Source organism: Loxodonta africana, chromosome 11 (assembly GCF_030014295.1).
Source record: "Loxodonta africana isolate mLoxAfr1 chromosome 11, mLoxAfr1.hap2, whole genome shotgun sequence".
Lineage (NCBI taxonomy): Eukaryota > Metazoa > Chordata > Mammalia > Proboscidea > Elephantidae > Loxodonta > Loxodonta africana.
The window spans coordinates 52,383,507-52,398,675 of NC_087352.1; the positions used below are offsets into that span (position 1 = coordinate 52,383,507).

General features: G+C 40.2%; 1 protein-coding gene across 6 annotated transcripts in view; it reads left to right on the top strand.

Moving 5' to 3' along the window:
• CCDC68 (coiled-coil domain containing 68) overlaps nt 1-15,169 on the top strand; it is a 70,468-nt gene that overhangs the window by 21,937 nt on the left and 33,362 nt on the right. For all 6 annotated transcript variants that reach the window (XM_064294484.1, XM_064294489.1, XM_064294488.1 and 3 more), the window contains exons 4-8: nt 851-937; nt 4,612-4,752; nt 5,560-5,685; nt 7,836-7,964; nt 15,056-15,138. In XM_064294484.1, coding sequence (XP_064150554.1) covers nt 851-937; nt 4,612-4,752; nt 5,560-5,685; nt 7,836-7,964; nt 15,056-15,138 — 566 coding nt within the window. The remainder of the gene's footprint in view (nt 1-850; nt 938-4,611; nt 4,753-5,559; nt 5,686-7,835; nt 7,965-15,055; nt 15,139-15,169) is intronic.

The following is a 15,169-nucleotide window of genomic DNA, read 5'->3' on the forward strand; positions in this document are numbered from 1 at the left end:
GCCGGGAGGGTTCAGAACACCTATCAGCACTTCATTTGTCCCATACTATTCACCACTGGGTTTCCTGCTGTTTTATGTCCTTACTCAGTTGTTTCATGAGCATTGATAGTGTGTTCCCAAGTAGATACTTATGTTTCCTGCTGCGTTTGTGTCTCTTGCTACATCGTTCCTTTTCACAGTTCACAGTAGGTCTTGCCAATGAATACATGTGGCAGGTTACTTGATTAAAAAATGTGAAATCTTATGAGAATCCAAGATGATAATATCTAATAACAGTAGATATTCTTTGAACTGTTTCTTAGAAGAAATGAAAAAATTCTGATGTGGGTAGTTGGTAACTTGTTCAGATGAATTAATTAATTCATCTCTGAGTGTCTTGCAATTCCATAGGTCACTGAGACATGAAGCCTGTATTTTATACATGAATTTGTATTATCTCCTAATTATTCTGTAGAAATTACTAAATAGGAATTTTTTTACTAATTACTAAATAGTAATTATTCTGTAGTAATTAGTAGATAGTAATTATTTTGTAATTACTAGATAGTAATTGTTTTATACTAATTACTAAATAAGTTCTAAATTACTATATAGACAAAAATAGAATAAATAGTATTAAATACTAATTACTAAGCAATAATTATTTTATAGTATAATATCATCATATTTTAGGTTTGACTGAGAAAGAGTTATAAAGACCAAATGCTTATTGTTTTTGCAATCTAAACAATATTAGCCTGAACGGAGGTTAGGTTGATGGCAGTTACCAGATAAATCAGGTAGTAGTTAGTATACGGAAAAAAGCTTTTGACACTACATTCCTTTGAAAAAAATTTTTTTTTTCTTTCAGATTCGAACAACTCTGGAAAAGATCCGACATCAAATGTTTAAAGATGAAGTAGGTCATAGCAATACACATAACACACTGGACGCAAAGGTAATGAATTCATCAAGCTTTACTGCTTTTATTCCTTCAGAAAGAAACATAAAACCATATAGACTTTATTTAACTTTTTTTTTGTTAACTATCAAGTTATCCTTTGAAACTTTAGATGATGATGGCCAGGTGTGTGAAATGTTTAACTACAGATCTCATCAGTAGGATCAGATTGGAATGACTAGACCACACTTGAGTATTTTAAATAGGGTTTATTTACCTAAGGAGTCCCTGGATTGTGCAAATGGTTAACGTGAATGGCTGCTAACCATAAGGGTGGAGGTTCAAGTCCACTGAGCGGCACCTTGGAAAAAAGGAAAAAAAAAAGAAAAACAACCTGGTTATCTATTTTCAAAAAATCAGCCATTGAAAACTCCATGGAGCACAGTTCTACTCTGACACACGTGGGGTCATCATGAGTTGGAGGCAACTTGACAGTAACTAGTTCACTTATGTAAAGGGTATGGGAAGATGTTGGCCCAGCCAGGATGCATGGCATCAACATCTTCCAATGACAAACAGATACAGCCTTTTAGGCTCAGCTGGGCCACTCTATTGGGTACACAGTCGAAGCCGTTAGATCTTTGTGAGTGTTTTAGTCATCTAGTGCTGCCATAACAGAAATACCACAAGTGGATGGCTTTAGCAAAGAGAAATTTATTTCCTCACAGTAAAGTAGGCTAAAAGTCCAAGTTCAAGGCGTCAGCTCCAGGGCAAGGCTTTTTCTCTCTGTCACTCTGGAAGAAGGTCCTTGTCCTCAGTCTTCCCCTGGTCAAGAAGCTTCTCAGGCGCAGGGACCCTGGGTCCAGAGGACGCGGTTGGCTCCTGGTACTGCCTTCTTGGTGGTATGAGGTCCCCAACTATTTGTTCCCTTACCTTTTATCTCTGGACAGATAAAAAGGTGGTACAGGCCACACCACAGAGAAACTCCCTTTACTTTGGATCAGGGAGGTGACCTGAGTAAGGGTGGGATTATAATCCTTTTTAGCATAAAATTACAATCACGAAGTGGAGGACAACCACGCAATACTGGGAATCAATGGCCTAACCAAGTGGACACATATTTTGGGGGGACACAATTCAATCCATACCAGTGAGTGAGGACCTTGTCAGACAATCAATAAGCTTAAATGTACCACCCTCCACCCCTACCCCAATGCCAGCCTTTATGCTTATGGCCAAGCAGTGCACACTTGGCCTTGTCTGGATTATGCCAGGCTAAACCTTCTCTGAGCCAAGAGCAGCATTATCCATACTACAGCATGGATACAGAGTACACTAGACCATGGGATGCGACAGAGAAACAACACTCCTTTATCACCCTCAGCCTCCCAAGGTAATACAGGAACTCCAGTTATTTTCTTAAATTAAGAGTTCTGAAACTAGAAAAAAAGTTAAATATAGAAATGGTGGGGAAGATAAAAAATTCAGTTTGGGCTATGTTGAGACACCAGTTAGCACTCCAGGTGGAGGTTGCTGATGGGCAGCTAGATACATGGTTCTGGAGTTAAGGGGAGGGTTCCGGTCTAGAAGGTCCAGGCTACAGGGTAGAAATTTTGGGAGGTACAGATGGAGTTTAAAGTTCTGAAACAGGAGGAGATCACTAAGCAAGTAAGTGTGGATAGAAATGAGAGGAGATTCCCTCTAAGTATTGAGTGCTGGTGTTTCCAGCATTTAGATTTTTGGAAGAACCAGCACAGGAGGCTGAGCAGAGCGGCCAGGGTGGTAGGAGGAAGAGCAAGAGAGTGGAGACTCGGCAGGCAAGCGAGGAAGGGATTTCAGAAAGGTGGGAGGGACCACTCTGTCAAAAGCTATAAATGGGCCAAGTAAATTGAGGACTGAAAATTGATCATTGGGTGGAACAAAGTGGAGGATGTTGGTGACCAAGATGGTAGTAGCTTCTTAGTAGTAGAGGTGGTTTGTGTTGCCAGTGTATCTGCCTCAGCCATCTCCAGCCATGGAAGGTCAACAGATCAATGGAGCATCAAAATACCCTTCTTCCTCAGTGCCATGGCACTGTCTCTGTAGGGATTTAACCATAACCATCTAGGGTCTTGCCACTCAAAGTGTGGTCCGCAGCCCCAGCAGCATCCATATCACCTGGACCTTGTTATAAATGCAGCCTTTGGGGCCCCACCCCACATCTACTGATTCAGAATCTGCATTTTAACAGGATCTATCACCAGTTGATTCATATGTATATTAAAGTTTGGGAAACACTAACTTGTGATCTTTGAAACCACCCACTCTTCCAGTAATCTTCCTTCTTCAAGAGTCTTTCCATCAGTGAATAAATGAAAAAAAGAGATAACAGTTCCATTTATGACGAGGGGGAGAGTATATACTAGGGGCTGGACTATAAAAGGCAAAAATCTGGTAGAAGTTATGTTGAGTATATTTATATGCCTTATATTCTTTTTTTAACTTCTATAAATGTAGTCAGCATATGGTAGTGGAAAGAACACAGACCTTGTTGTTAAAACAACCCTGGATTTCTAATTCTAGTTCTGGCAGTTATTTTCAGTATAACTTTGGTCCAGTTAATTAAACTCTCTGGTATCAGTTTCCTCATGTGTGTAATGGGCGTATTGCCTTATAATGGTTTGCTTATTCAGAGAAAGGAGTGTATAGAAAACATCTAAAAGATGACCTGGCACATAATAGGTGCTCAACAAATACAAGTTGTTATTATAATCGTAGGGTATGCATAATTGTAGAATAATCCTTAAGTCTGCCTTGAGGTACAGAAACACAGAAAGCGCACAGGATAGGTGAGCAAGGGACAATGTCAGAAGCTCTGCCACTCACTTTTTGTGTAAACTTGGACTCCGGTGCTCAGTTTCCGTATCTGTAAAATTGATGGGGTTAAGCTAGACAGTTTCTAATTTCTTTTCATCCTTAAAAGTTCATGATTCCAGATGAAATTTATTTTATGCTACCAGTGTATTTTCAATGAACAAGAGTTTACACAAGCTGAAGTTGCATTGGTGGTAACACTCAGTTCTGACATCTCTGATTGGAAATTTAATATGAGATGATTGCAATGAAACATCACTCAACATTCAATATTATATACTATAACTATTAGGTTTGATTATATTATTCTGTAATGCAGTGTAACCAAAATATATTTATGTCTGCAACTTAGGTACAAAAAATTCTGGCCTTGTGGATATTATTTATCTCTTAAGATGGGCTTGGAGCCCCGGTGGCACAGTGGTTAAGAGCTTGGCGGCTAACCAAAAGATCAACAGTTTGAATCCACCAGCTGCTCCTTAGAAACCCTATGGGGCAGTTCTGCTTTGTCCTGTAGGGTGGCTGTGAGTTGGAATTGACTTGATGGTGATGTGTTTTGTGTGTCAGAAAGGCTTACTGGTATATTTGAAATTATAGGGAATATTGTTTTGTACTGTCGAGTCCATTCATAAGGAATATAGAAGATAGAAAAGATACAGCTCTACCTCTTTTTAACGTAAGAATCTGTTCACATTTGAGCAAATATAGAGGCCAGCTGCTTCAGCTCCTCATTGATTAGATTAAGATTCAAAAGTTTTATTTTTTTTGTGCTGCCCTGCATCCTCCTCAATATATGTAATACAGGGTAATAACTGTTGTCAAAGTTTGTAGAAGAAAGTTATAGTCCGGTCTATTATTTTTGTGTTTGTTCATTTCAGTGCTGTCAAGATGTGCAAAATGGCACTGAATCTGAAATGGACCCCTCTTGTTGCCATTTGGATCAGCTCATGGAAGGGATGAGAGGAAAAGATTTACAGCTCTTAGAGATGAACAAAGAGAATGAAGTATTGAAAATCAAGGTATGATCATCACGAGAAATTTCTCATAATGCATACTGAACCTGTGAGCCAATAGATTGTTAGCATTCGTGGATCTGAAAAGTAGAGGGACGTCCACACACACACACAGATCCACACAAATGCACTCATACATAGAGAAGCATTTTTCATTTCACTGTTTTATTTTGGAGACTACTTTTATGTTTAAAAACACCTTACAAAAGCTGTTTCCCTATTTAATGGATATGGACCACAGCATTCATAGTCAAATGTCTCATTGTTTATCTCCTATGGCTGAATAATTTCTATTTTCCTTTTTTGTGTATTTTACATGCAGTGCTGCAAGGAATACCTTGGCAGGTAAATCCTGGCAGTCGTCCTTGATTATTTTCTTAGGTTAAATCCTTGGAAGATTCATGACACTTTAGTTTTGCTGTCCTTTACACTCCAACCTTGTCCCACTTTTCTTTCAGGAAAATTCACCTTTTAGTACTGTTGTGAACATCAGTGATAAATTGTTTGCCAGTAAGTGCGATAAGCTGGCAGGGCGTTGTGGCATTCTCTGGAGGGTGTTGTCTGTACCTGGTGAACGTCGATACCTGTGAACTCTAGCTTGGCCTGGCCAGTGCAGATCTGGCTGCCTTGCCAGTCCCACTAAATAGGGATTTCTGGCTTTATGTTTCCTCAAACCAGATAAGTGCCCTTTCTTTATGATGGTGCAGATGATACAGTTGCAACCTCGGTGTTTTTAATTGCCCATCAAACTGTTCTACCTGTAATTCATTTTATTGTAAATGTCAAAACACACACAGTGACCTTTTTTCCTAGTTGGAAGCCTCCAGAGAAGCTGGAGCAGCAGCTCTGAGAAATGTGGCACAGAGATTGTTTGAAAACTATCAACGACAATCTGAAGAAGCTAGAAAAAAGCACGAGGACAGTGCACACTCACTCCAGGTACTGGGCTAGCAGGTTTTCTGTTGGCGAACTAAAGCCCCTATTTATCCAAGTCCCTCTTTGCAGAGGAATTAAATGTGAGACAAGCAATGGACAAGTCACTTGGCAAGCTCTAGAGAGGGGAGGGTATATGTCTGTCATCCCCCAGCCTTACTTAGCCTGGTGTCCAAACCTGTTGCCTTTAAGTCAATTTTGACTCATATTGAGCATATAGGATAGAGTCAAACTGCCCCATAGGGTTTCCAAGGCCGTAATCTTTATGGAAGCAGACTGCCACATCTTTCTTCTGTGGAGCAGCTGGTGGGTTCAAATCACTGACCCCTTGGTTAGCAGCCAAGTGCTTAACCACTGTGCAACAGGCCTCCTTAGCCCAGTGTTCAGATGGAGCTAAACTAATGGGTTGCTACTCTGCTCAGAAACCCCTGCAGAGCACACAGGTGGGAGGGAGGCAGTGCTGCCCTGCCTAGAAGTCGGCTGCCCTCAGTGAAACTGGCAAGTGACTTTTCTTCTGGTGCTGCCTCTGACAAATGAAATGACCCAGGTTGTCATTCTACCTCCCTGGACATGGGTTTTCTTGTTTCTAAAGTGAAAGAGAATTGGTTTAGGCAAATGGTTTTCATTCTTTAGATTTAAAAAAAAGATGTATGTATGTGTGTGTATATATATATGTATTTAAAATGTCTATTAAATAAAAGGAGCCCTGGTGGCACAGTGGTTAAGAGCTATGACTGCTAACCAAAAGGTCAGCAGTTCAAATCCACCAGCCACTCCTTGGAAACTCTATGAGACAGTTCAACTCTGTCTTATAGGGTTTCTATGAATTGGAATTGACTTGATGGCAATGAGTATGGTGTTTTTTGTGTGTGTGTGTGTGTGTGTTAAATAAGTTAAAGTTTATATTTAAATATATATGCAAGCACACATATGCACGTATATGTTTCGTTTGTTTTTAATCTGAAGAATATATTCTAGGACTGGAGGGAAAATGTGTGTGTTTTTGTTGAAACTCAAAATATAGAAGAGTTAGAAGGGAAGCTAATTCTTGCTGAGTGGGCAGCTGGAGCTCTGCCAGCTCTGGCTCTAGGAAGGTCCCCAGGAGAGCACAGTAGGAAATCCACTGGGTAGGTGACACCCCCTCATGCTTCTGACCATGGAGCTGATGGCTGCACACTTACATGTGTGCAGGATGCAGATAAAGAACTTGAGTGAGTGAAGTGAGCTGGCGTTTGAGGACTGGAAGTACACTGTGTGAGTGGTGGGGCTCAAGGGCATGGGAGTCCTTTCGAAGGAGGCTCTGCCCCAGCCAGAATTGCCTGGAAGGAATGCTTACTTGGTGTTGTCAAGGGAAGCAAGACAATTTTTTTAACTGTGATATTGAGAGTTCTGTTCAATACACACACTTGTGTGTGCGCACGTGTACACTCTATAGAGTGGAAAGACTCCCTGATATGATCGGGGCTGCCAGAGGGAGGCTTCTCTTCTGCCATCTATCAGCTCAAGTCTTGCTCTGTGCTTAGAAACAGGGCTTCGAACAGGTTCATTTCAGTTTGACGCCATGCTGAGAATTTACATTTCCACTCCAGAAGTACTGAATCAATCTACATTTTAGCAAGATTCCCCAGGTGATTTTTATATGCTTGTTAAAAGATAGATTCTGATTCAGTGTATCTGAGGTGGAAAGGCAAATTCTCAGCAGGGGGTCAAACCGAATGAACTGGTTCAAAGCCCTGCTTTGAAATAACCCATGACACTGTGGTGAGAATTATTCTGACTTTATGACACTTCCTGGTCAAAAACGTGCCATTTTTTTTAGTGGAACAAAGATTTTATTTTTGTTCTAGATAAGTTATATTGCAGGAGAGTGAAAAATTTTGCTTTTCTTAAATTAATATTTCTCTTCCTTATTCCAGTTCAGGTAGTTTGCATTGTGGTTACAAATGTAAGCATTCCAGGACTAATATCTATATATTATTAATTTATCTATTGATCTAGCATTCGTATATTCCATAGGATTTATTTTGAAGAAAACACTGAATTCCAAAGAGTAATCCTAAACAAATTTTTTGGTTAATCCAAAAATTACAGAAGGAGATAACACTTGTATAGTTTATTAAAAACAAGAACCATGACAACTGTTTTTCTGACCAAAGGCTAACAAGCTTGAAAAAGAACAAAAATTGAAACAACATGTTGAAAATTTGAATCAGGTTGCTGAAAAGCTTGAAGAAAAACACAACCGAATCACAGAATTGGAGAACCTCATACAGCAAATGGAGAAGGTAAGCTGCTAGAGAATTAAATGGGTTCCTTCCTGACAGAGTTGGTGTGAGAATGAAAGAAAATGAACATTAAAATGAATAGGACATTAAATGAAAGAAAGGAAAAAAAAAAACAAAACATTAAGTGAAAGTACCCTTCACAATACTTGGTTTTAGGGATTACTCAGTAATGTTAATTTCTTCACCCAACCATTTAATAGGATTCATGCTATGGTTATGGATTTACCTCTCACCAAATACTGCACTCATTTCTTTGTCTGTCGAGTCCTCTTTTTAGTAAATGTCTGTCTTAGAAAGAGAACCCAGGGAGACTGTGAATGGAAGCCATGGAAGAGATTACCAGGTCCACCTACTCCTAACAGTGGAGTGGATCCCTGATAATCAAAGTATTTTTATGTATTAGGATTAGCAAAGTATTCAGGTCCTCTTTAGGTTTGTAAAATTTATACCTGTCCTGGGAAAGATGTAGTTTGCATTAAGAAATCCACACCTTCTGGAGCTAGTGAGGCTGAATAGCCAAAATTGTTGCCCTGAGGTAATTTTTAAACCTCAAACCAAAACTTTTCCCAGAAGTCCACTTTGAATCAAACAACAGTTTAGCTTAATTAGTAAAGTATGTCTGCCTTGAGCATTGTGCTCTTTCAAAGATGTATCTATGTGGGATCGAATTTACAGAGCATCTCAAAAGGTTAGATGGGGAGCTTAGGGGGCAGTGACAGGGTGGTGATGGTGGAATCATTTGGAAAGGGATAGCAAGAATGGGTACACAACTTGAAGAATGTAAACAATGTACAAGTAGTATTTGTTGAAATGATACATTCTTTGTTGTGTATACTTTCACAAAATAAAGAAAGAAAAGCCATTATATGGAAATTGGAACTTTAAAAAGAGATAATTTAAGGAAGAGTAATAATACAACAAAAATTCTTACAAGAAGTTTCATGCAGTGTTCCTTTAAGTAGCTAGCACACTAAATGTATACAAAAGGTAACCACATGAATTTAGTTATGCACATCTTAGAATTTGGAATTCAGACAAATCAACAAACACTGCTTTTTAATAACAAACCAAACAAATAGAATATAGGCTTTGACTTCTAGTCAATATTGCCAAATCTACTTTTGTTTTTATTGTATTGATTCCCTGACTTGCCTCTGTTCTTCTCAGCCTTAATTTGTTTTATGAGTCTGCCTTGGTTAATTCCATTTTGGAAATGTCACTTCAAAAATACCAGATTTCAGTATTCAGATTTCTTACCTGTAAAAATGGCATTGAGGGTACATCTGACCTCCTCTAACTTCTCAAGGGGAAAGGAGGATTAAGATCAACAGCCCACGGTGATTCCTATGAGGCAGAGGTCAGACATGACTCCTCTCTCCACCATCTTTGCCAATTCTGACACCGACTGTCTCTCCCATGGCACTGTCTACTTCTTTGCTGGGTTTGGTAATTCACTGCAACGGCCCTACAAAACTTAGCATAACTCACGACTATGGAGTTTATTAGGGAAGTAACAGTTACAATTCAGGCTCAGGAACACTCAGGATATAGCTCTTCCATGAAGACAACCTCCTCACAGCCGCGTCTCTCCCTGGCCCTCAGCCTCTGCCCAAAGGCACTCAGCGCTCTCTCTCTCTGTGGGCTGGGAAGCCTACTGCATGGTCTTCTGCCACTGCTTCTCTGCCACCCCTTCTTGCAGTCTCTGCTGTCGAGTCTCTGCTGCCACTTCGCACTGTCTTCAGTGTTAAAGCTTTCTCTCTCTGTCTCCTTGTTCCAGGAGCTTCTCAGCACAGGGATCCTGGGTCCAAAGGATGTGCTGCTCCTGGCTGTTATTCCTTGGTGGTGGTGAGATCTTCTCTCTTCCACCTCTGGGATGCCTCATTTCAAGCCCAGCAGGATGGCAAAACTGGCCAATCCCCTTGGTGTGCCACAATTATCTTTTTTGCATAGACCCACCCGATCATTTGGGTGGGAGTTACAAGACTATGGCTAGAAAGGCCACACAAAAGCTATCAATCACACCACAGTACCAAAAGAACTTTAGTTTCAAAACATTTCCCAAGAATTTAAAGTTTTACAACTCTGAATTGGGCTAAATTTATCTTAATGAAGGTTCTATAAGGAAGTCACAAAAAATTAAGTAAGCCAGATCTTAACTGGGTATAACAATAATAATGAACAGTATGCTGCCTCTGTGTCTCGTTAGGTGAGTCACTGTGTGTTGGACTTTAGCACAGTATAACTGGGCTAGAGTGTCCCAAGGAGTTGTTTTATCTAGGCATGACATTAAAATTATGTGTTTTTGGACAAACTGTTACATTGAGATGAATACTTTGTAGTGTTAGAATATTTCATAGGGTAACAGAGTTTAATAAGGTAATAAAATAGCACTAAGAGTGTCTGCATTTAGGAAACACAAGTCTGGACTGCAGGCAGGGCTGTATAACCAAACAACCTGGTGAACAAGCTTGAAATTTAAGTTTCAACCAGATTCTGCCAAGTGTTTAGTTAGAGGCTAGCTGTCAGTCCTTGAAAATTAACAAAAGAACAACAAAAACTGGTTGCCGTTATGTCAATTCCCATTCATGGTGACCCCATGTGTTGCAAAGTAGAACTACGCTCCATAGGATTTTCATGACTGACTTTCAGCAGCAGGTCGCCAGGCCTTTTTTGGAAGGGCCTCTGAGTGGGTTCGAACCGCCAATCTTCAGTTAGTAGCCAAGCGCTTAACCATTTGTGCCACCCATGGAACAAACCAAACCAAAGAACAGAACAGTGGAAAATAATTTCTGTTTCTTAGCAACTGCAGGAAATCTGTGCTAGGTGTAAGCTCATCTCAGAGTTCTGGGATATAGTCATTCAACTGTTTATTCAAAAACTGTTCGAGTACCTACCATGTGCCAGGCATAGCTAGGGGTGGGTATACATTTGTGAATGAACTAGGCATAGTCTCTCTTTTTGTGAAGATTACAATGTAGTATATCTGGATAGTTTGGGGCTCAAGGAACCTTCTAGGTTTCCCTTCTTTCATTCTCCTAGGTGCCCTTTAACCAAAAACCCATTGCCATCATAGAAACTCTTAGGACAGAGTAGAACTGCCCCATCGGGTTTCCAAGTAGCACCCGGTAGACTCGAACTGCAGACCTTTTGGTTAGCAGCTGAATGCCTAACCACTGTACCATCAGGGCTCCAGGGGGGCCCTTTAGGGAAGCTAAAAAACCCTGTTGAAGGTAAGGGAGTATACCCCAGATTGAGGGCAAGTGGCTAAGATACTGGTAGTACATTTTTGGAGAAGTCCTGCTTTGATATTGACCCATAAGTGTGGTCTGTCTGTAGGAGCTCTGTGAGCTTAGAGAGTAGATGGAGAGAATGCCCGTAGCTCAGCAAGGACATGTGACAACCTTCCATAACACTCTAGTTCAAGCAACTTTCTGAGGGGGTGCTATTGGAATCTCTGGGAGGTAGGTGGAGATGGGGTGCCAGGGCAATGTACAGGAATTAAAAAATATATTTGGCTTAAAGACATTTTATATTTGTAAAGCAAACAAGCAATTAATTAAAACTATTAAAAAAAAAGGTTGGCAACATTTTCTTAGTATAGGGAGGCAATGAGAAGACAGGCTCTGAGGAAGGGCTTCTGAGATGGGGAGTGTGTCTGAGAATGAGGGGAGGGAGTACTGAGAATTTTTTGTGTTCATCCTCAGAAGACATGAGTTCAAAAAGGAAATGAAAATTAAAAATGAACAAACATAACAAAGGTTGATAAATCTGCCTTGGTTGTGGGGTCCCCCTGGAGAAGGATTCATTTTCTACTCGTTTGAACAAACCACTGCTCTAGTAAGTAGCCATTAGTGGTATGAGGTCTGATGATGAAGACATTACTTAAACCCTTCACCATCTGTCCCACTTTAATCAGAAATGCAGTGAGAATGAATTCCATAAACACAGTGATAAGCCAGCGAAAACGCCCAATAAGGATATTTTAATATGGCATATGTTCCTTTTGCTAGCAGGAAAAGGCATTTGCTTGCATGGTATTATTTGGTTTGGTGTCATTGATTTAGACTAGAATTTTAGAGTTCAAAGGAGCTTTCAGGACCACCTAGTTCCTCATCAGCATTGTATAGATGAGGACTGTGTGAAGAAGAAGCTGTTTCACAGTCCTCCAGTTACTAGTCCACAACCCTTTCCACTATGCCTGATCTCCTTAGATGCAGGATAAAAAAATGATATCCTTGGTTCCTAAACCATTTAATTGCTAATATTTGCTAATGATTTAAATTGGTACCCACTTTGATCAATAACTCATTGCCATCGAGTCGATTCCTATTCATAGAGACCCTATAAGACAGAGTAGAACTGCCCCATAGGGTTTCCAAGGAGTGGCTGGTGGATCTGAACTGCTGACCTTTCAGTTAGCAGCTGAGCTCTTAACCACTGTACCACCAGGGCTCCAATACTGGGATCAGTAGGGCAGGGCAGTCTGAGTGGGAATAATGGACTGGCCACTGGGTGGTGCTGTGAACTCCTTTATCCTTTGCAGAAGGTACTGTCTCTAAGAAATACTAGTTGGTTTTCTGTAGTGTCAAAGGGAAAAAAAAAAAAAAATTTTTTTTTTTTTTTTTTTGTCAAAGGGAAGGCATTAAAACCCAAACTAGATCCTTGAGACCTGACCAAGGTAGAAATTTACCTGTCCAGGTGTCTGGGCTCCTTGAACCTGGCTATGCAGATTCATTAATGCAGAGTGAGTCCATGAGGAAGAATGTCTGTTAAACACCATTTTCCCCCTACAAATTCAAAATACATTATTTGCATCGTGTTCCTTTGATGATCCAAGATTATAATAACCTAGCAAGGCCTACCTTTTGATCCCTTGGAAATAATTTGAAGACAACTAATGCTCTACAGGGGCAATTTCTATGTATGGTAAGAATGCTACAGGGGGAATTCAAAAGTTAGTCTAATTTAAAAAAAAAAAAAAGCATGTAAAATATGAAGTATTTTTTATCTTCAAATTATTCTACACTGAGGGTCTTCTATGTGCCAAGGAAGCTAGCAGGCCTTTCACGTGTATTAACTGCAATCATCCCAACTTTTCAATATAGACAGTATTTTCCCCATTTTAAGGAGCCCTGATGGCACAATGGTTAAGGGCTGAGCTGCTAACTGGAGGGTTGGTGGTTTGAATCCACCAGTGGCTCGGTAGAAGAAAGGACCTGGCAATCTGCTCCCATAAAGATTACAGCCTGGGAAACCCTATGGAGAAGTTCTGTTCTGTCCTCTAGGATTGCTATGAGTTGGAATTGACGTGACAGCACACAACAACAACAATCCTCATTTTAGGGATGTTCAAAAAGTTAAAAAGATGACTTGTACAAATACAGAATGAATACATGTTCAGTGTTTTATTCAGCCCACTCATTAATGAGGGACAGAGTAAGATGGCACGACTAATTTAAATAAAACATTTGGAAAAACTGGCTATAGGCATTTGGAATAAAGGAGTATAGGCTAGATACGAAACTGGTTAATGTCCTCTAAAAAAAAGGTTTCTCTTTTCTACCAGACAGAAATCCACAAATCAACATGCAGCATCACAGAGTTGGGGCTCTAACCAAATAAAAAATAATAAAGTGAAACACAGAGACATTCTCTGAGAGAATTAAATAATACTTGGTTGGGATTGTTAAACAAGGTCCAATATGACATTCAAACCACATACTTTATACTTTCTAGATTTCCAAGTCTTGGTTAATTTTTCTTAACAATGATAGGCCCAGAGAGGTTAAAACCATGGCCGAAGTCACAAAGCCATGAAGCTTCAAAATCAAGTCACTCCATGTCCAAAGTCTTTCTGATTTTTCTGCAACACACCACTGCCTTGTATCGTATCCATACAAATAATGCGACAGGTAGTTTTTCTTTTTTTTTCTTTTTTAACTGTGTTTTAAGTGAAAGTTTATAGCTCGAGTTAATTTCTCATATAAAAATTCATACACATATTGTTTTGTGACATTAGTTGCAGTCCCTACAATGTGACAACACACTCCTTTCCACCCCAGGTTCCCTGTGTCTGTACAACCAGTTCCTGTCCCTTCCTGCCTTCTCATCCTGCCTCCTGATAGGAGCCGCCCGTTTGGTCTCGCAAATCTGATTGAACTAAGAAGCACACTCCTCACATGTATTATTTTTTGTTTTATAGGCCTGTCTAATTTTTGTCTAAAGAGTGGGAAGTTGTTTTAAACAGCATTGTAAATGGTTTTAAAAATCTCTTCCTGTTTATTCCATCCGTGTAGCCAACACCAGTTCTGCCTTTTCTCAGTCTCCTCTCCTTATTCCTCCAACTTAAACCAGCAGGCCAGCACTCCAAACTCTTTTCGTTCAGCATGTAACCGTCAAACATAAGAAAGGATGCAGGCATCCCAGCCTGGTTTTTCATAGACTTGTCTGTTTCCCTCTTAGTTGGAAAGAGTTTGGTTTAATAATGGTTTAAGGCATTTCTTCAGACATTATTTCTCAGTGTTATAATTTCTCCTGCATCCTAATTAAGAAGCAGTTTTACCATTTGTGTCCTTAATTCTTCATTAAAAATACATTTACAACTTTGCTGTTTCCTGACAGACACCCTGGGAGCAGCTAGGGGTATCAAGATAAGGGCAGTAGTGCCCTTAGATATTAACAACTCCATCCAGTGTGGGAGAAGCAGGTGTAATGACAGGAGAGGCGATGCCCGGAGAGGGACGAGCGGGCGGTTTGCGTCTGGGCGGATGGAGAGAAGAAGGAGAAGTTACACTGTGCAGGCTGTATTTCAGCAGCGGGCTAGAGATGAGCAAAAGCTCTGCTGGCAAGTGAGGGGACTGAAGACAACCTGTCTTGACCTGTCACTGAGCTACCTGTAAACCACGCCAGGAGATACCCCCATCCAGGCTTTGTTGGGGATGGGGTGTAACAGCTCCTTTGAAATTAATTCTTCAGCTCAAGCTGTTTCTGATATTACAAAAAGCATCTTTGGTGAACAGCTTGGAAGAATGCCTTACCAAACACACACACATAGACCCCAAATAAGTAAAAACTATCTTATTTTCTCCTAGGAAAAGAGAACACTGCTAGAAAGAAAAATGTCTTTGGAAAACAAGCTGCTGCAATGCAAGTCCAGTGCTACATACGCTAAAAGGTTTGCAAATCAACCCCCTAAGTAAAAGCAG